We start from the raw sequence: 20,584 nt of genomic DNA, 5'->3' as shown, positions 1-20,584 counted from the left end.
CTTAGCTATAACGAAAACCAAGTTTTAGGATCGCGAGCCCACATACTGAGTGCTCACTCTGAGCCAGGCGTAGTTTCCGGTATTCTGCCTCATTTAAACCTCACTGCACACCCCACCTACGACTGCCATGTGACAGAGGACTGGGAAAGGAGAGGTTCGGGGCCTGCCTGAGGTCGCCCCGCTGACCGCGAAGCCAGAACTCAAACCCACCATACTGCCCCTTGTTGAGAAGCATCCCCACTGCTCCCTATTGCAGGAGGGATGCTTAGTGGAGCCAGTTCACAGGATCTCAGTCTTTCCTGGTAAGTGCTCAGTGTGGTAGGTGCCCCTCCCCGCCCCTGACACTACCGCAGTCTCCTGCGCATGACGGGGCCTGGGTGTGTGTGTGGGAGGGGAAAGGACCTGGGGGTGGGGCCTTGGGCTGAGCCTGCTGCATAGCACATAATTTTAAAGTGTACAGCCATTACTCAGTTTGCAACGACAATGTGAACACTCCTCAGAGGTGAGCTAAGCGAGTCCGTGGCCTGCTCTTGCTGGTGAAGAAGACACCCCCCCCCCCGAAGGAGGGGCTGGCCAGGTGGAGAAGAGACCCCTCCAGGTGGCCCGGGAGAGGCTGATGGGGGAGTTGGGTCAAACTGCCCTCACCCCACTCCAGCTGCCAAGGTCAAAACCTGGAGGTGCTGCTCCCACAGCCCGAAGCAGAAATCCTGGCACAGCCAGGCTCCCATTCTGAGATCCCCCCAGTCCAAAAGAGGACGGCCGAGAGTCCTCCGAGAAGCAAACACCAGTGGCCACAGGAGCTGGCCCAACTGTTTTCCTTCTCAATACCGGGCCATCGAGACTAATTTTAACTGACCCTGCAGATCCATCCCAGATGGCCAGGAAAGCCCTCCCTCAACCCCACCCCAGGCCGCAGCCACAGCCACATCCAGTCCTCAGGGCTTCCTGAAGAGCTGCCAAAATTCTTCAGTTCAAAGTCATTCTGGAGCCGCATTCCAACCTCATCCACGACCAGTGTGGATCACGAATACCTCTGACCCAGCCACACTGATCTTCACGGGTTTTCGTGAATATTCCACATACATTCTTGTCACCCTAACTCTCCAACCGTTTTCCGAGTCCCCGTTCCAATGACCCGTTTTCGACAACGCCTTTCTGATCAGCACAGACCTGGACACCCCGGTATGTTCGCCCTCCCCCCCCACCCCCCACCCCCGGGCCCTTTCGCCTGTCCCCGTCCCCAGAGGAACTCCCCTGGGGAGTGACCACCGGCAGAGATCCAGCAAATACTGAGCAAGCTCGATGTGCCCTGTAGGGTCTAAAGACATCATTCGTCTGACCGTTTTATTCCCAGCTCCTCTTCCTCACCTGTCCAGTTTCATTCACACTCATTTCTCTCTCCTCTTGTTTGCCTGCTGGGTATGCAGGGTCCCGAGGCCTTTGAAGTCCCTGGGACGGAGCTGGCTCCCTGAATCACCGCGTGGAGCAGCGCCCTGCCCCCAGCTCTCACTGGTCTGTGAGAAACAGGAGAACCAAGCCTGTGGGGCTGCTGGTAAGAGCCAATAAGCCGCCCGAGACCTGGGGGATTGTTGCAGCAGCGAGCGCTTTGCCTCATATATGAACATACCTGTTTGCGCTTCGGCCCTCACCCATGCCTAGAACGCAGGAAGGAGCCCTTAGCATTTACCCTCACTTTCTGCTCGGCTCCCTGCCCCCAACCTCCAAATGCCAGCCGGACCATGCCTGTGCTCCTGATGGTGTCTCGGGGGTCCCCCGGTCCTTGGGGGCTTCCTTCTCCATCTCCTCTTCCCCTTCCCAGTTCTCAATGTGGGGTTCTTTCCAGGGTCCTTCTCCTCTTCTCCACATCCTCTCCTAGGTGACCTCCACTACTCCCTCTACACTAACAGAGTCTCTGGCCCTGCGCGGATGGGGTAAATGGAGGCTTCTCCAAATTGCCAGATAAATCCAAGGTGTTCTGTGCCTCAGCTCTGCGTGTGGGCCAGTGCTCTCTCGGGAGGCCCAGGTCAGAGAGTTCATCTCTAAGGAATAACTCCCAGGCCCACTAATGCAAAGACTGGGAGTCTCTCCTGTGGACCAGATAGGTTTTGAGAACAACTCCTCTGTGCCACGGTGATCAGAGGCAGATGAGAAGAAGCCCAACTGCAGCCTGGCTGTGGGTCCCCACTTCCCCTTGTGTCTCTGCTCCCGCTGTCCCCTCCCAGGGAGCACAGAGCTTCTGGCCTCCCTGGAGGGGCTTTCGGCAGCCAAGACCTGGGAAGGGAGGACAGGGGCGGTGGTGCAGGGACAGGGAAGGGCACACGCCTGCGGAAGCTGAAAGAGAAGATGCAAGAGTGGGGAGGAGTGGGGGCCAGGGGGGCGCTGCCCTCCCTGCTCCCCCTAGGAATGGGGCTCCTCTCTGTGCCCTGCCCACCAGTGGTACCCACATCTTGGGCCATCTAGGCGCCCATGCAGCTGCCATGGGGAAAGCAGGGGTGTGGCCTTCCTTGGGACAGCAGGGGAGAGTGGCCCTTCTGCTGGTGGCAGGGGCCCTGTGAGCACTAGGGCTGGGCTGGGGAGGATGTCAAGGCTGGAGAAAGGCCGCCACTCCCCTGGCCATCTTGCCAGAGGACAGTGCAAGCCTCCGAGACGCATGTGTGTCTTTGCGTCCGCCAGACAGAGGTCCTGCACACACTCCAGATGCCTCTGTCCCAAGGGAGACCTGTCCCCTCCAGCCTGCGTAAATGGCGTCCCCATCCTGAGCCAGAACTCACTCCCCTCTCCCCAGCCTCCCCTGCAGAGCCGTCCCTCCGCCTCTTCTCCCTCTGCCCTGCCCCCACCCCAGATGTGGGTCCACAGCAGGTTCTTAGAGGTCTCGCTTCCCCAAACAGAACAGAACATCTGGGCAGCGGTTGCCTCTGAGAGGTGCTGAGGGCGGGGCTTGAGCCAGAAGGGGCATGTGGGAACTTTCAGGGGTGACTATAATGTTCTGTATCCTGATAGGAGGTTTGGCTTCGCAGGTGCACGCATCGGCCAAGTACGCGCACTGCATCAGATGGAAATCTGACACCTCAATAAAAAATGCACGCTGAGGCATTTAGGGAGCTGGTCAGACACAGCCCGCAATGTCCTGTGAAATGCCACAGAAACGGGACACATCGATGGCTGCGTGGAGGAAAGGTAGAAATGCGGGAATACTAGTAAAATGTCCGTGGTAGAGTTTAAGGGGTGCAGGTATATGGTGTTCGCTGCACAACTCCCAACGTTGCAGCGTGCGAGAAAATGTGTATAATACACTGTCGGGCAGGGATGTCTTCCACCTCCAGACGTGTCCCCTCCCTCCATGACGCAGTCCCCTCTGCACCTAGTAAACCAGTCTGCGATCCGTCCCTGCTTGAAACCCCTCCGCGGGTCCTGGGAACCTTAAGCCCCATGGTTCCCGCCGCTCTCCGTGGTTGGCCACATCCTACTTCTCTGCCCACATCCCCACCACTCCTCCCACCACGCTGTCCACCACGGAAGCACCCAGCTGTGAGTGCTTCCCTGCATAATCCCGCTTTTCTCAACTCGGGTGGCTGAAATTTCCAGTTTACACTCAATCTACTGGCTTCCCACTTCCTTCTAAGTCATGAAACTTCCCTCTCTTTTCAGTTTTAATTGATTGTTTTGAATTTATTTATTTTTATTAAGGTAACATCGGTTAATAACATTGTATAAGTTTTAGGTCTGTAACATTTTAATTTGATATCTGTATACATGATAGTGTACTCACCACCAAAAGTCTCGTTTCCATCCATCACCATATATTTGACACCCTTTACCCATTTTATCATCCTCCCACCCTCGTCCCCTCTTGTAACCACCAACTGTTGTCTGTATCCAAGAGTTTCGTTTTGTTTTGTTTTGTTTAGAAGTCCCAGTTTTTATCTGGGGATATGGCCATGTGATAATAAACACTACATTTCACAGCCGCCCCTGGAAAGAGGTGCAGCCATGTGATGTGCCGTGAGAGGAAGTAATGCTTACAACTTCCGGAAGCATCCCTAAAGATAGAGGGCACAACCTTCGTAACTCTTCTTGCCTTCCTGCTGGTTGGAAGAATGGCATGATGGCTGGAGCTCAAGCAGCCGTCTTGGGTCAAGAGTTGAAGGCCATGTGTATAATATGCCAGAGCACTAAAGTCGGTTGAGGTGGGTCCCTGACCTTGTGGGTACCAGACCAGCCCTGGACCACTACCTCTGGACCTCTATGTGTAAGAGAAATAAATATTCTCCTGTGGAAGCCGTGTTGTTTGGATTTTCTGTCACCAAACTAGTCCTAACACACCAACTTCCACATCCTTAAACGTTTTGGTCCTTGTGTTTGGAATATCCTTTCCTCACTTTGTTCCTAACAAACCCTTTCTGATCTCTCAAGTTCCTGTTCAGGCATTACCTGCTCGGTTACGTGTTTCTTGGTGGAGCTAATCATTTCTTCCCTTATGATTCCTTCACACCTTATATCACAGTGAGCAGCTGCTGAGCCCTGGCTGCGCCAGGTACCACGCTGGGTCCTGTACACACACCCCTCTTCTCATCCCCAGGACCACATTTGAGACAGACGGGTAATTATCTTCCAAACTACCCTCTTACAGAGAGAAAGACAGAAGCCCTGGAAAATTGTGGTACTTTTCCTGGATCACAAAACTAGCACGTGGCGAGCCACGCATCTAATCCCCGCGTCTGGTTCCAGAGCCTTTAACCCTGTCCTTGACCACCTGTCCTGTCACAAAGCGTGTATACACCCCTCCCTCCCATCACCCCTAAAGCTCGGGGACTGCGTCATGCTCACCTTGGTCCCCCAGGCCCCAGCACAGCGTCTCAAACCGGTCCTGGCGCAGGAGGACCTTCCCAGGAGGCCTCCCCTCTCATAGCACCCCTGTCCCGGCGTGTCCCCTGCAGCCTTCCGGCTATTGCGCACACCGTTTGTTATCTCTGCCTAGCAGGCCCCGCGGAACGCTCCTCCACACTTTCAGATCCAGCCGATTGCCCCTCTGCAACAGGCCTTCTCCCTGTAGACCTCGGCTGCCTTCTCGCCCTCCCACAGTCCTTGGCTCAAATCTCGGTCGTGTTCCCAATCTCTTTGGGGGGGTGTTCCTCCACTCGACTTTGAGTCCTTTGAGAGCAAGGACCATGGCTTGTTCATTTTTTCATAATTTGAAAAACCGTCTCTGGTCAATGCCATGAATATACAGATGAAAATGACCCCCTACCTGGCTAGCTTGGGAGGGTGGGCCAGTGAGCCAAGGAGCGAGGAAGGGGCGGAGCCAGAGGTAGAAACTTTTCTCTTTGCTTCCACTAGATGGCAGCAGGGCCTCCCGTTTGTCAGCCTTCCAATTGTCTTTGCCTTTACCCCCAGGAAGCCAAGACCCTGGACCACTCGGTTCAGTAGAATAAGCATTGAGAGAGCTTGCTGACTCGGCCCTCTGCTGGCTGCGATCAACAAAATGAGAGGGGGAAGAGGAAGGACCCCAAAGTTAGACCAGTTTCTAATTGTGAAGAGCAAAAACGCTACCCGGGTTCAAATTTAATGTGTGGCATTTCCTAGCTGTGTGACATTGGGCAAGTTACTTAACCTCTCTGCGGCTCAGTCTCCTCGTGTGTTCCATGGGGCTTATAAAAATGTCTATTGAAAGGGGCTGCTAGGAAGGGCAGTGTCCCTGGGGTACAATGAATGCAGTGGATGTCTGTGGCCTTTTTATTTCTGCTTCTAAGGAAGCTCACAGGGTGGCACTGGGGAGCTGCACCCCAAAGCAGAGAAAGGCCAGCAGGTTGCACCTGTGTTGGAGCCCAGAGGGGGAAGAGGGCACACCTGCTGGGAAAGGGGTGGAGGTGGGAGCAGGGGCAGAATCTGGGAAGGGGAGCTGGAATGGGCCAGGAAGGGAGGGAGAGGGGACATGGGGGTGCTGTGGAGGTGGGGCTGGACCCCATCCAGGTGACAGGTGCAAGGTGGGTCTGGAGGAGCCATTCCAAGGCTGGGAGGAAAGAGGAAGGGGAGGGAGGCAGTGTCCCCAGGCTATACCTGTTGACAGGAATATTATTGGGATCCTGTGTCCCCACCAGCCCCCCTCCAATAAGCCCCTCAGGGCCTCCAGAGAGAGGAGGAGTCTTGCTGCGGAATTGTATTTTTAGTTCCCTGTGTCTCTCCCGGCTGCTGTAGGACACCTCTCCCCACCCCCAGCCCTGCTGCCCAGCTGGAGGCTTGGGAGGACAGCTGGGGTGAAGGGGAGACCTGGTCAGTATGGTGCCTGCCAGGGACTGGTAGGAGTGGGTGGTGGGCCCCAGTGAGGTCTGAGGCAAGCTGGGGGTCCCACTGCCCCACAGAAGGCCTCAGGCGGGTGCTGCAGGCTCTGGGCCCAGCCCTGCTCTGAGTCCAGCCTGGCGCTGGTCCAGGAGGGCAGACCCTGCCAGGAAGGAGCAAGCTGAGCTGGGCGGGAGGGAGGCACTGCTGGGCTGCCTCCAAAGGGGTGGCTCCTGGGGAGGAGGCAGAAGAAGGGAAGCGGTCAAGGTTGAGGAGACCTCTGGCTTTGTAGAGCCAGTGTTCTCATTCTTTCCATCATTGGTGCCCCTTGATAGTATCTTAAAGTGTAATCCCCCCGAGTCACTGTGGGGAGCGGCTTGAAGCCCAAGGGCTAGCCATTCCTGGGCCATCTGAGCTGGATTGTGTCCCTTGAAAGAGAGGGCCCTGGTGCACAGCCCCCCGGGGACTCAGACATGTGTGGTGGGCGTGGAAGCCCCCGGCTGGGAAGTTCTCTCTGTGCATGTTTATGACGAGAGGTGAGAGTCACCAGATACTGAAGAGCACAGAGCCAGTCTTTCCCCGCCAGGCAGGCTCCTGGCTCACTTTGCCAGGAGAGGGTGTTCCGCTGAAGTCCTGGGGGTGTTGAGTCTGGACAAGGAAAGGCTTCGGTGAAGCTGCAGCTTCCCTCATGAGAGAGGCCCAGCTGGTCCTCCACATCCTCAAGGAACCAGCAGAGCCAGGACGAGGGAGTAAGCATGACAAGAAGGCATATTTTGGTTCAATATAAAGAAGACTCTAAAGCTGTAGGTAGTGAGCTCACAGCTCCTGGGAGTATTCAAGCAGCTGCTCAATGATGATGTGTAGGAAGATGCTGCAACTTGGACAAGATACCATGGAATGCCCCATAAGCTTCAGGATACTATGGCCCTGTAGTACACTTCTCTAGCTCTACCTTTCTATGGTTCTGGAATCTAGAACCCAAGAATCCAGAGTGGTGAAAGTTGAAGACTTTGGCACCCTAGACTTCTAATTCTGGGGTCTGAAGACTCCAGAATTTGCAGGCTTGAGGATGACCCCTCAAGTTTCAGATTTTCACATTCAAAGGAGTCTGTGCTATGGAGAAGAAAAAGAGAAGGGATAGGTCTGAGTTGGTGAGATCCATGTGCCTCATTGGGCGTCAGACTAATCCGCCTCTGCGTAATTGTGTGACACGAGCGTGCAAGACTGCAGAAGGTCATCACGCAAAGGCAGCATGGCCTTCCTGTTTCATTCGCCTCCCTGCTTCCCTGCTCTGGCCACTTGAAGGCTGTCAGAGGGATAATTATAGCCCCCAAACAGAGCTGGCGACTCCAGGTAGCCATAGCAACCGTTAGGTAACGCCTGTTCTGTTGTAGAGATGTGTAAGTGCAAACAGATGTCGGCTCCTGCCTGTTAGCCTAAATGGTAAAACTCAAAGGTTCATCAACTTCAAAGCCACAGGTTTCCACGCGTGTGCCCGTTAATGTGGGTGCCTGCCAAGGGGTGACAGCTTCATATTAAACACTTTAGCATCGCTAATGAGTTGATGAGATTTTAAATACCCAGGCTGTCCCCAGACAGCTCAGGGGCTGGAGATGGGAGGAAGGCTGTAGATTCAAGTTTGGTTTTCAGCTCTGCCGCTTACCAACCTCCAAATCTTGTCCTCCAACAGCCAGGTGGGGTACTAATCGGCCCTGCCCTGTCCTGCCCCACCACCCTGCTGGTCTCACCTGCCAGCAAGTGACCAGAAGTAGGGGCTGAAGCTGCTGAGGATCTGAGCAGACCCCCTCAGAGCCTCCTTTCCTTTTGATCCTGGGCCTGGCACAGAGCGGGCCCTGAGTTCCAGGCTGTTGAACGAATGAATGAATGAATAAATGAACAAGTGAATGAGTGATAGCTCCCCGGAAAACCCCCATGGCATTTTTAGCTACTCATTTTGCTGCTGCATCTTCCTTTGCTGACGCTGGAGAGTTCCTGCAGGTTGCCCGGCTCGGCGTCCCGGGTGAAGACTCATGTGTGACTTCCGAGCACACTGTCAGGGTCGGGCGCCTGACCCTTTTGGTCGTAGGAACCAGGTGACTCAGGAAATAAGATGGCTCATTGAAAGGATACACCGGGGTGGGGGGCCGGCCAGCACTCGGCAGCTCACGGTAATCCTCCGTGGTAATTGGGCCCGGCATGGAGGTAACAGGCCAGCGTAGAGGGCATTCCAGACCCAAGGCTGCAGGGAGGGGCTCCAGGTTCGGGGTTCTTAACTCAGTGCTGGTCACGAAACTGACTGTCTTTGACGCTGCATGTCCTACTGCCTAGTCGGTTCTTTCCCAGTGTCCCTGTTCACATTTTGAAGAGGGGACCTGACTGACGCAGCTAATAGACGTTGGCTGTGGGGCAGAGCCCTGACTTGCTGGCCTCGGGCCAGGTGCCAGCTCTGGTCCAATCAGTTGAGTCAGGCAGGAAGTTGCAGGAAGAACATGGCCGCTATGCCTGCCCCTCAGCAGGGGCTGGGGCAGGACAGTTGCTTTTAGAAAGCGCTATATATGTAGAGTAGTCATAACGGACGCGTCCAGTACCGGCCCGGGACAGTCAGCATGCTTGCTTATTCTTTCTGTGCCTCATTGTCTGCAGCTGCAGAAGGGGTGATGCTCACTACCTCCCAGGGCCTCCGTGCAGATACGATGCAATCCTGCCTCCAAGGGCACTTTGCAAGTGGTGAAAGCCTGTGTCCATGGAAGCAAGGGCTTGTGTGTGCCTCGATTGTAGCACTAGACAAACCATACTGTGATTTCGTTCCTCTTCCTTGTCTCCCCAAGGACACTGGGAGTTTCTTGAACACAGAGGTGTGGTTTATTTGATTTTGTTGTCCTCCACATGTGGAACAGTTTCTGACACACAGTAGGTACTCTGTAACTGGTGAGTGGATGGGCAGATGGAGAGCGGATAAAGGAATGGATGGGTCAGTGGACAGGTGATGGATGATGATGAATGGAATGAACACTCCCAGGAGCCAGCCACCTTCACTGGCCTTCCCGAAAGGCCATCCATCTTTTTATTCAATGAACATTTATTGGATTCAAAAGTGGTACGAGACACTGTGTGAGGTCCGAGAGCCACACAGATGATTAAAACAGAGGCCTTGCCCGCTTGAACATGAAAGTAAGGCGCTCAGGGGTTCTATTCCTGGGGTCAAATTCTAGCTCCACGGACGAACTGTGTGACCGTGGCAAGTTTCTCTCACTTCCCCTCAATGAAATGGGGATAATGTCGGTATCCAGCATGATGAGTCACCAAAAGTAAAGTGCTTGGAATAGGGCCTGGTACCCAGCACAGTCTCTGAGTACTAACAGAGGAGCCCAAATGGAAACAAAGAAATACGATGCCGGGAGGTGAGCAATAAGAAAGGACCACAGACAGATAATAACACGGAGGTGCCTAGAGGGAGTACGCCAAGCAAAACTTTTCAGAGGAGAATATTTGAGCAAGGCCAGCAAGCCAGTTTTCTGGGTGGAGTGAGAAAAAGTCCGACTCCAAGAGGTGATGGATTTCCCTTTGCCGGTCATAAGCATAAAACCCTCTAGGCTCCGTCCCACCACTTCTGGCTGGGTGAGGGGCATTCTGGCAAAGTGGGAAGAATGTGGACAAGGAGACTGATGCAGCCAGGAATGCCCCAGGGCCGGCCTGGGCCCCTGCTGCCGGAGCTTAGAGAGACAGCGTGGCTCCTCTCGGGGTCGCTGACGGCAGAGAGAGTTGGGTTTCAGGCTGCTGGCATCGGCCTTGGTGGTGCCCTTTCTGTTGGCTGCTGAGAGTCCAGACAGCAGCCCAACCTCCTCCCTACTCCGTCCACACACACAACCACCCCCGCCTCCATGTGGCCTGAGTTGTCCTACCTCCCCACAATGGCACCTGCCCCAAAATAGCTTCCATGTGAGGGCTAGAGAAAGGAAAAGATTAGACCCCTTCGAGAAGGCGGGGGTGGGGGGGCGGAGAGCAAGCTGTCAAGTGATCGGTGTCCAGATCGGGGGAGGTATAAAAGCCCTTTGGGGCCAGGCGGCCTCAGACCCCAGCTGTCAGGGCCGGGACACTCAGTCAGTCCGCACCTGCTCTTTCTGTCTTCTTCAGACTACGCCATGGGGCTCAGCGACGGGGAGTGGCAGGCCGTGCTGAATATCTGGGGGAAGGTGGAGGCTGACATCCCGGGCCATGGGCAAGCGGTCCTCATCAGGTAAAAGGAAGACATTCCATTGTCCTGTCACTTGCCTCCCAAAGACCAAGGGTGTCTGACAGCAAAATGGAATGGTGGTCCTGGGGTTGACCAGTTGGCTCTCTTATTGGGTTTGTGAAAATGCCCATTTGGTTCCCCTGTGTTCTTATTAAGTGTCAGGGATTAGAATCAGAAAGGGAAAGGGGGTACATCTCACACCTGTTGATGAGCAAACCTGAATGCCTAGAGCCCCCTAAGGGGAATTATAGACAGTCAGAGTTAACGAGGGCCCTGAGAGATCTTACCCAGCTGCCCCACTTATTGGATGAGAACAACAAGGACCTGAGAGGGGACAGATGTCCCCAGAGTCACAAGTCCATTAAGGTCTATGAAGTGTCAAGGCTAAGGTCTGGCCTTCCAGATGAGACTGTAGCTCTAGACCTTGCTTTGCCACGGAGCACTGTGTGAGCCGCAGGAAGGTACATGACCTCTCTGAGCCTCAACCTCCCTCCCCCCCCGCCCCCGTGCACTGGGGGAGATGCTAACATCTGCAAATGACAGAGTAGAAGTGAGAATTAAATGCGATGATGCATGTAAGGGGCCCGGCACAGCTGCTGGCAGGTAGAGTTCTGAAAATGTTAATAACTGTGGTAGATGAAGCCCATCCCAGGGGCCTTTAAAGTATTATAATTAGAAAACAGTTGATTTGGAGTATGTCTGATTCTGAGAGCTCAGGATGGTGTGGTCTCCAAACACATCTTGTCTTCTACAGCAAGGGGTTCCAGAATAAACCACAGGAGGAAAGAAGCCCAAGTTTTGTAATAGAGGATGGCTGGGTGCTTGTGAATAGAATCTCATCTTCCCATTGCCCTCTACCCCAAATGGTGATACACCCTCCGCGTCATCTGGCCCCTTGTCCCTGCTCTGGGACAGCCCAGGTCAAACACCCAATGTGGTGTAAATTGACATTTTTGCACCAGGAGGAAGGGGCCACAGGGTTGCCACGAGCGGATGGGTTGGCCTCTGTGCTTTAATTTACAGGTGAACATTTCCTTCTTTCTTAGCCAGAGCAGGTTCTCCTCTCCACTCAGGGGCCCTTTCAGTCTGCTCAGGTTTCCCCCATTTCCAGCTCCCAGGCTTCCCCCATTTCCAGCTCCTGTGCCGGGGAGAAGGGTCAGTCCTGGAAGCTCCGCTACCTAGAGCTCGAGCCCTTGGCAGCCTGCACCAGGAACGCTGGAGGAAGGACAGGCAAGGGAGTTCTCTGCTGACTCATCTCAGGGTTTTCTCTCACATCCTTCTCCTCCCGTCTCTGTCGTCTGGCTGCTGGGGCTGCAGCAGGTCCCATCTGCAGGCTGGACAAAAGGCTCCCCCCACCCCACCAGGTTGACATCAACCCTTCAGCCGCCAGTTTGCTGTGTGACCTTGGACAAGTCATCAGTCCTTTCTGGGTCCTATTTCCCTGTTGGTTGATCAAAGGGGTTTTCTGCTGTGGTCCCTAAGATCCTTCCCGCCTGCATGCCCTGGCCGCCTCCACATCCATGGTCCCCTTGCTCATGGGGCGGAGACAGGGTAGTCGGGTGGGAGGCCAGGCTGCACAGCAGGAGTCCCTCCAAGGTGACCTGGGGCTGCCAGCCCCAAGGCAGCGACTGGATGCCTTGCAGGAGACTCAGGGGAGTGCGTCATCAGAGAAAACCTTCTCTCCCTTCCCAGGGTGGATCAGAGAGTCCTGCCACGGGCCAGGTGCCAGGGACAAGATGTCATGTCTAAGGCTGGGGGCCCCTTAAGGCTCCAGAGGGCCTGACGCCCCATCACATCTTAAGCCGGACATGCAGAGAACATGACAACTGGCCCTGCCTTCCCAGGGTTCGGGGTGTGGGGAGGGGGAGGGGAGAGGAGGCTAACTCCCAGGCCTGCCAATGTCCCCGAGTGACCTGGCCTCTTAGTTCTGCTCCAGATAATGAACCTGGGGGGTCATTCCTCCCATGCCTCTGATCATAGAAGAGGGCGCCATGGTCCAGCTGAGTCTGTTAATAAAATGCTGAAGGTTGGTCGTAAAGTTCTAGAACACAGAAGCTGGAAGGGTGTTTGAAGACTCTGATTCCCGGAGTGGGAGTTCAGGATGAAGGAGGCTGCTGAGGGGGCTCTGGGCAGGGAAGAAATGTGGCCCGAGGGTCCGAGACAGCCAGTGGCAGCCACAGGCAGAACCACAAATTCCTGACCCTAACAATTATACTACTGCTGTGATGGAGGCGATGATGGGAACGATGCAGATGGTGATGATGGTGATGATGAGGATGAGGATGGTGATGAGGATGGAAGAGATGATGGGGGTAGAAATGAGGAGGAGGAGGAGGAGGGGACAGCAAATATTCAAACAGTACACACTGGTTGCCAGGCCCTGTGTTAAGTATTTCACACATATTAACCCATTTGAGCCTCACAACAACTTTCTGAGGTATACATTATTTTTAACAGAGAGGTTAAGTAAGTTGCCCAAAGTCACACAGCTAGCACTGAAGTCTGGGCAGCTTGGCTCTAGCCTGTCTGCTCTCCACCGCTCTGCTGTGCTGGCCCCCGTTCTTGGCGTGTTGGTGAGGAGTCCCCATCCCCACTCTGGTTCTTTGGCTCTGGAGCAGAGAGGGAGTTTTGCAGCCCTGAGAGAGACCTCCGTCTTCTGGGGTGGAGTACGACCGGGGTCAGTTCACGGGCAGCTGGGAACTGCCCTCCTTTCTCTCTGACTTGCCTGCGGGCCTGTGATGGACAAGGCAGGCCAACGACGGAACTGAAGATGAAAACAGCAGGCAAGGGGACGTTTCTGAAACCCTCGAGAAAGGGCCCCCACCCATTTCCACAGGGAGAGGGGCTCCATTGGCTCACTTTGGGGGCTCTGCTGATAGGCAAGTCTGGGCACAGCCTGCTGGGGCTGCCCGGGGGGCCCGTGGCTGCAGGACTTGAGGCCAAGGGAGGGAAGTGGCTGTGTGGTGCCCGAATGTTCTGGGGGGCCCTAGTCAGATGCACTCTCCTGAACTGTTCAAAATAAATCTGGGCTCCCTCTGTGGCTGACTAGTGCTTAGAGTAGAGGGTGGGGCAGGCGTCAAGCCTTAGAATTTGTTGGCTGAGAAATCAGCTAGACCAACTGTGGTTGAAAGATGGGTTGACCAAGACTCAGAGAGGCTGAGTGGCTTCTTTAAAGTCACACAGTGCATTGGAGACAAAACTGGGGCCGGAACTCAGCTTCTGTAATTCTCAGTCCCATGTTCCTTCTCTGGGACTTGGAGGGGGCTCCCGGAATGTCTGAGATCTCTGGCCCCTTTGGGTCCCAGGTCCTCAGCCCCATTCTGTGCCAGACAGTCTCCTTCCACTGTCCCGGCGTCAGGCTTCCACCTGTGGGTGCTCAGTCTCGCTTCTGTCAGGCAGGGGTTCCAGGATCACTGTCGCCAGGTAATAATAGCCAGGAGCTATGTAGGGACCCTTGGGCGAAAGGTGCCAGAGATGAGCTGTCAGTGGCACAGAATGCTTGGCCTGGGCCCCGGGGTGAGGTGGTGACATTGGCCACGGCTGTGGACAGCCCTGAGCTTTCTGGGAAAGATGGCAGGGCGTAGGGTGGTGGGGGGGCTGCGGACAGAATAGCTCCTGGAGGTGGGGAGGTGTACTCCCTGTCCGTGCTGTGTGGTGCACTCTGTGAGTGCAAGTCTGTGTGTGCGTGCATGTGGGTACAGGTGTGTGCTGGGAGATACTGGTGCACACTGGAGTGTGTCCACAGTTGGGTTCATGGGTGTTGCAGAGCCAGGAAGCGACGAAAGAGGAAACTTTCAAGGAATTGAAGCCATTAGACAGGAGGGGAGAAAGCCTGGACAGGCAAGACTACCCCTACAAACACTCAGGGTGCAACCCAGGCAGAGAGAGTGAGTAATGGAAACGTTCACTGTTGGGTTTGGGTCTGGGCTCTGCCACCGACTGGCCAAGTAACCCTGGGCTAGTCACCCAGTGCTGTGGCCTTCTGGTGGCCCATGAGTGAAACTGGGGAAATTCACCCCCACCCAGAGCTAGCGATGACTCCCTTTAACCAACTCCAGCAGGGAAGACTGAGGCCCCAGGCTGGAGGTGCTGGTCCGGGATCAGGGGCAGAATCCCTCTGTGGCCAGCTCACAGGGCCCCGGGCAGGAGCGAGGGCCTGGCCTTTGTCTGGCAGCTCCTACTGTCTGTACTGTGAGGGGCATGGGAGGTGCAGGGAATCAGGGCTTGGCCTCAAAATAACCCTGAGCTTTCTGAACCTGAGAGCTGCTCTGGCATGGAATGGCTCTCACAGCGGGTAGGGAGCCTCCCATAGCTGGGAGTATCTAAGCAGCCTAGAGGTGATCCCTAGCAGGGACACTGCAGAGATGGTCCCCAGCAGGGACTGCATTTTGAGTCACTCAGACCTGATTTCCGTCTGGCTCCTCTGCACACCAGCCCCGTAATACTGAACTAGGACTTCACACCTCCGAGCTGCTGTTCCCTCACTGTAACGCAGGGACAATACAACCCTAAGGGAAATGCAGAGCCCAGCACGGGGCCGGGCACGTGGCAGGTGCTCAACAAATCCAGGGCCCTTTGGCCCCCACCTCTGCTCCTCCCTCGATGCCACTCTGACATCTACTCTCCCAACAACTCAGAGAAAACTGGGGTGAGGCCAGGGTGCAACACAGCGACGTCTTTCCTTCCTGCCTCTCACGGAAACAGTGGGGAAGAGAGCGATGATAAAAATAATAATAGACCTGAAACCGACACGACCTTACTAACCACTGTCACCCCAATAAATTTAATTAAAAAAATAATAGCAAGCATTTATGCAACACTTACTGTGTGGCACTCAGCATGTGCGACCTCATTCCTCACAGCACTTCCACAGGCAGGGACTAGCTCCCTGTCCCTCGGACAAGAAAGCAGAGGCTCAGAGAGGTGAAGTGAACGGCCCAAGGTCGCACAGCCTGCGGGAGTGAGGGAGTCTGGATTTGAACTCAAGTCTGGCCTGCTCCAGACCCCACTGCATGCTCCGTGCCTGACCCTGGCCCTCCTTGTACCCACAGTCTCTTTAAGGGTCACCCTGAGACCCTGGAGAAGTTTGACAAGTTCAAGAACCTGAAGTCAGAGGACGAGATGAAGGCCTCTGAGGACCTGAAGAAGCACGGTGCCACGGTGCTCACTGCCCTGGGGGGCATCCTCAAGAAGAAGGGGCAACACGAGGCAGAGCTGAAGCCCCTGGCCCAGTCGCATGCCACCAAGCACAAGATCCCTGTCAAGTACCTGGAGGTGGGAAGCAGGGCCAGGGGCCGGCGGGAGGGCGGAAGGAGAGGCCTCAAAGGGAGGAGATTGGGGTTCAAGTCCCAGCTCAGCCACTAACTTCCCGGGTGACCTATGTCATTGCTTCTATGTGCTCCACTGTCCTCATCTGTGAAGGGGGCTTTGTCCCCTCCTGGGGTCGCTGAGATGACACATGTGTTTCTCTTTCAAGTCAGTATGTCGCTACTGAGGAGGGAGGGGAGACTGGGGATGGGGTGCACAACTTGCATTCTCTCCACAGGTAGATACTATTATCATACCCACTGGACAGATGAGGAAACTGAGGCACAGAGAGCTTAAGTAGCTTGTGTATGGTCACAGAGGTAGCAAATGGCAGAGTCGGGATTCACATGAGGTCTGCATTCCTGCAGAACCCCAGCCCCTGTGCTGTCGGGGGTCTGAGACAGACAGGACTCATGTGGCCGGAACGCAGCTGCTAGGACTCAGGTCTGGGGTCGGGGAGGCAGCAGCAGGCAGGCTGGGGCAGCGATGAGGATCAGGGTAATGGTGACCGAATGTGCCCGGCTCACTGCATGGGATTCTCACAATTACCCCAAGAGGATAGGAATTGCATTCAGTGTCTTTACCTCTGACACAAAAGAAGATCAGAGGTAGGGAGTCCAGGCCTGGTATGGGAGCCCTAGGGATACAAATTCTTCGTTCTCATAGTCTAAGCTGGTTGCTAGAGCTCCAGCCATCTAGTCCATACTCCAAAGAGGAAGCAGGAAGAAGAGAGGAAGGCTCTCTTTTAAGGAGTTTAAGGAGCCCCATAAATCCCATCCCACAATTTTGTATACACCTCATTGTCCAGTAGTTATAAGACCACATCCATCTGCATGGGAAGCTGGGAAATGTAGTCTATTGCCATTCCAAATACATTAGCATTCTGTTACCAGGGAAGAAGGAGAAAATGGCCATTAGGCAGGCAATCAGCAGTCTCTGCCCCAGGCAGGTACCTTTTTTATCCCCATTTTACAGATTTGGAAACTGAGGGCTCAGCGAGCTTAAGCAGCTGGCCTAAGGCCACACAATTAACAAGCCAGGAGGTCACGTTTGGTCTGTGGTGCTCTGGAGCCCAAGCTCCTAATTCCTGTGACACAATGTCCCCATCAAGAGCACTACCACCCTCTTCAGCCTCTGCTCCCTGAGCCCTTGCCAGCCCCCCCCCACGCAGTCACACACAGTCCTGGCTGCCCAACCCACTCAGCGTCACAGACGTGACAGCCAGTCCTGCCGTTGAGATTTGTGCTGGCTGTGGTCCCTGCCCTCCCCATCCTCTCTGGGCAAATCCCTGTCCACCGCCCAAGGCTCCGCTCAGAAGCCACCTCCTCCGCAGGAGGCAGTCAGCTGCCCCCACGGCGCCAGCCCTCCCCCCAGCAAAGGCACTTGATCCTCACCCCACCACGTCGCCTGCCTGGCTGCGCTGTAATTTATGTCTTTACCCAGCTGTCTTCTGGCTGGGACTGCGCTCCTCAAGGGGCAGCGCCTGGCTGTCTCCCACCACTGAACCCCGGGGCATGGGGCGGGCTCTCAGTGTGACTGGGGTGACCGCCCCCTCTCTCGGGACGGGAAACCGAGGCTGAGAGAGACAGCCACGTAGGCAGGGTGGCACCACCAGCGAGGGGACCAGAGTCCGGCGGAGGGAAACTCGCCAGGTGCTGTGCAGACGGCTGAGACAGAGCGCCCGCTGAACACTGCCCCCCCCAGGTGCCTCCTCCCGTGCTCCTTCCCACCTGGGAGCCAGGCGGCTGCCAAGGGGGCTGGGCGCTAAGGGTGACTGTCTCTTCTCATTTGTCCAGCTGCCCCATCCCACAATTTTCTAGACATTAGTGGCTCTGCCACAGACTTAGGAAAGGCTGAGTTGGGGCGCTTGATGAGGTCATCAAAGCCCCCATTTTACAGGTGAAGTCACACCCGGGGGTGGGCCAGGGCAGAGCGAGGCCTGGGACTTGGGTCCCCCAAGTTCTCCAAGGCAGGGCTTGCTCCTCAGCATCTGCACCCCCACTTCATTTTGTCGATCTATGACAGTAAAGGTGAACTTGACATATGAACCCAAATCAAGGGCCACAGGTAGGTGCTTGTGGCTTTTGAGCCAAGTGGTGTTTACAGAGACTTGTGCCCCTTGGGGTCTCCTTCAGCCCACAGTTCCCACCCCGGCTTCGGTCACCTGCACCCCGGGGCCCTGAGAAAATGGGAAGACCCAACCGCAGTGCGGCCCCTGGCTCTGACCTGGCTCCGGTAGTCGGTTGCCCACAATCCCCGGGTGCGAGCTCCAGCTCTGCTGCCCCCTTGCTATGTGACCCCCGCTGGGCCTCTCCTCTGTAAATGACCCCGCTGGGCCCACTGACCAGTGCTGCAGCTGACGTCGAATCTTGATTCACCATTGAAAAAGCGCAGGAGCATTTTCCATCCAGAGACCTACCAGACTAAAGCAGCCCCATGCTGTAGGTTTTCCCACCTGCATTCCAGGTGAGGACGTGTGGTTGTAAAGACGCCCGAGGTGAGGCCAATATGCTACGTTACTGTCCTGGGTGTGAGCACGGCCGGGTCCCTTTCCCACTCCTCTAGCTCCTTCCCTCCCACCAGTGTTTTTGACCTCCCAGGCTGTGCTTGGCACAAAAAGCGTGACGCCCTGCACCCCCCAACGCCACAGACTATTCAAAGTGATGGCCACACTAGGCCATACATGCAAAAATTAAATACATGAAAATGGAAGAAATACACGTTTCTGTCGAGATTTCCTGACAGCAAATGCTGGGTAAAATCACGGATGTGAGCATTGCCCTACCCCCTCCACCCCTGGCGGCGGTGCCCCAGCTCCTGCCTGGCTGTGGCGGGGCCCTCCTCCTGAGAGCCAGCTGAGGAGGGTAGTGGGTGAGCTGGCCCACCTAGCTACGGGACCTTGGGCACGCAACTTACCCTTTCCTCATCGGCACTGAGGTGGGCCTCAGTGTCCCCACCGTCCCTGTCTCATGCGTCGTGGGGACTAGAGGAGTTAATCTATAGAGACCCCTCAGTAGTGCCTGGTGTATAGTAAGTGCTCGATAATTGGCCCTGGAAGAAAGAGAAGGTGGCACTCGGTGACCAATTCCCGCCTGGCCAACGGTGTGTGCCGGCCCAGTGACCTGCCCCCCTCTCACCCCTCCCTGCAGTTCATCTCAGATGCCATCATCCAGGTTTTGCAGAGCAAGCACCCCGGGGACTTCGGCGCCGACGCCCAGGGAGCCATGAAGAAGGCCTTGGAGCTCTTCCGGAACGACATCGCTGCCAAGTACAAGGAGCTGGGGTTCCAGGGCTAAGTCCCCCAAAGCTCCCACCCCCACCCACCTGAGCCCAGGTGCAGGGGAGGGGGGGACTGAACCTCACATAGCTGTGTAGAGTTTGCTTCTGAGTGCTTTGTGTGTGAGAGGTGGTGGGAGAGGGGAGGGGCTGGGGAGTGGGATGGTTGAGGTGGCTTCACAGCCTGAGGCGGGGCTCCCTGTGGAGGGTCATCACCTTGGGAACAGGGAGGAGCATGGCCCTCAGCTCACTGTGACCTGCAGAGTGTGGGTCATACTTAAATCTCCTCTCACCTAAATCCCCACCCAATTCCTCCCAACCTCCAAACGCACCCACACCTCCACTCTCACCTTTACCCCCAATCCAAGCTGTAAACTAAGCCCCAGCCACCTAATTCTCTGCTCCACCTCCCTGCCTCTTGAGGACAGCAGAATGTCCCTTTGCAATGAGAAGGAGGCTGGGGGGGGGGGGCCGCCATACCCAGCCCAAAGAGGCGTGGTGTGTCTGGAGCAGACTTGTGCCTTCTCAGCTGATGGAGTGACTCACTTGGTTTTAATAAAAGACTCTGCAACCTCACAGTCTCTGCCCAGAGCTTTTCATCCCCTAGAGCAAGTGAAGGGGACGTCAAGGGAGAAATGGTGGGAGGGCAGGCAATGAAATCCAGGACACTGAGGGCCTTGTGGGGAGGAGGGGGGAGAGGAGGAAGCAGGGAGGAGGTGTGGGGTGGGGGCAGGAGGGGAGACAGGTTGGGGAACTGCCTTCCTTAGGCCACTGCTCAGTGGCAGAGATGCAGGGACTATGACGGGCACTGGGAATGGGGGAGAGAGCCTTGTCTGGTGGGGAAAGTGGGCAGATCAACAAACCTTTATCACATGGAGGGATCAGTGCCAGGAGCGGGGCACAGAGCCAGGTGGAGATGGCCAGGTGGTCACAACCACCTAAGTAACATGCCAAGGACACTAGCTAGAAGTGGCAGAGCTGGGTTCAAACAGTGGCCTAGAAGGCAGGAGTGGCAGGCGGGGGAGGGGGGGGACTCCAGCTAGGGAGACAGCTAGGCGGCCAGCCAGGGACAAGTGCTGACCTTCTGGCCATGGAGAAAGGACAGGCACAGGGGAATGACTCACAAGCCAAGAGACAAACCCATATCTACAGAGGCCAAGTGCTCGGGCAGGGTGTCTAAGCGTTACTTCAAGGACCCAGAATAAAACATTGGCGAGATTGGCATGGGACTGCGGCAGCCAGGAAGCAGGCTGGACAGGAGACCAAGTGCAGGGGCTGTGGAAAAGGGCCTGGTGGTCTGAGTCCATCTGGGTATCCAAGCTGCGAGGGTCTTGAACAGCACCCAGGATGCGCAGCACCAACGCTGGGAATCCCCAAGTCCTTGGCCCCACACCTTTCCAGGGGCTCCCAGGACAAGCACCGGTGCCTCCTGCCCTCCAGCGTCCACCCCAGGGCCCAGCCCCCTGGAGTGAGCCCGACCTCACTGCCCCG

General features: G+C 55.8%; 1 protein-coding gene across 1 annotated transcript; it reads left to right on the top strand.

Moving 5' to 3' along the window:
• Positions 1-10,332: 10,332 nt before the first annotated feature.
• Positions 10,333-19,669, top strand: MB (myoglobin). The gene is made up of 3 exons (XM_024579374.4): positions 10,333-10,513; positions 15,562-15,784; positions 18,967-19,669. Exons 1-3 carry the CDS (start codon positions 10,419-10,421, stop codon positions 19,111-19,113), a joined length of 465 nt encoding a protein of 154 aa, XP_024435142.1. The 5' UTR covers positions 10,333-10,418; the 3' UTR covers positions 19,114-19,669.
• Positions 19,670-20,584: the final 915 nt, after the last annotated feature.

This window comes from Desmodus rotundus, chromosome 3 (assembly GCF_022682495.2).
Source record: "Desmodus rotundus isolate HL8 chromosome 3, HLdesRot8A.1, whole genome shotgun sequence".
NCBI classification, from domain to species: domain Eukaryota; kingdom Metazoa; phylum Chordata; class Mammalia; order Chiroptera; family Phyllostomidae; genus Desmodus; species Desmodus rotundus.
Note: the sequence above shows the minus strand (reverse complement) of the source record. Positions and strands in the feature narration are given on the sequence as shown.

Bases quoted from the DNA above. Each gene is read 5' to 3' on its own strand.
- MB (XM_024579374.4), top strand. From the start codon at position 10,419: ATGGGGCTCAGCGACGGGGAGTGGCAGGCCGTGCTGAATATCTGGGGG. The intron at 10,514-15,561 runs GTAAAAGGAAGA...TTGTACCCACAG, and splicing joins GGGCAAGCGGTCCTCATCAG to TCTCTTTAAGGGTCACCCTG. The intron at 15,785-18,966 runs GTGGGAAGCAGG...CCCTCCCTGCAG, and splicing joins TCCCTGTCAAGTACCTGGAG to TTCATCTCAGATGCCATCAT.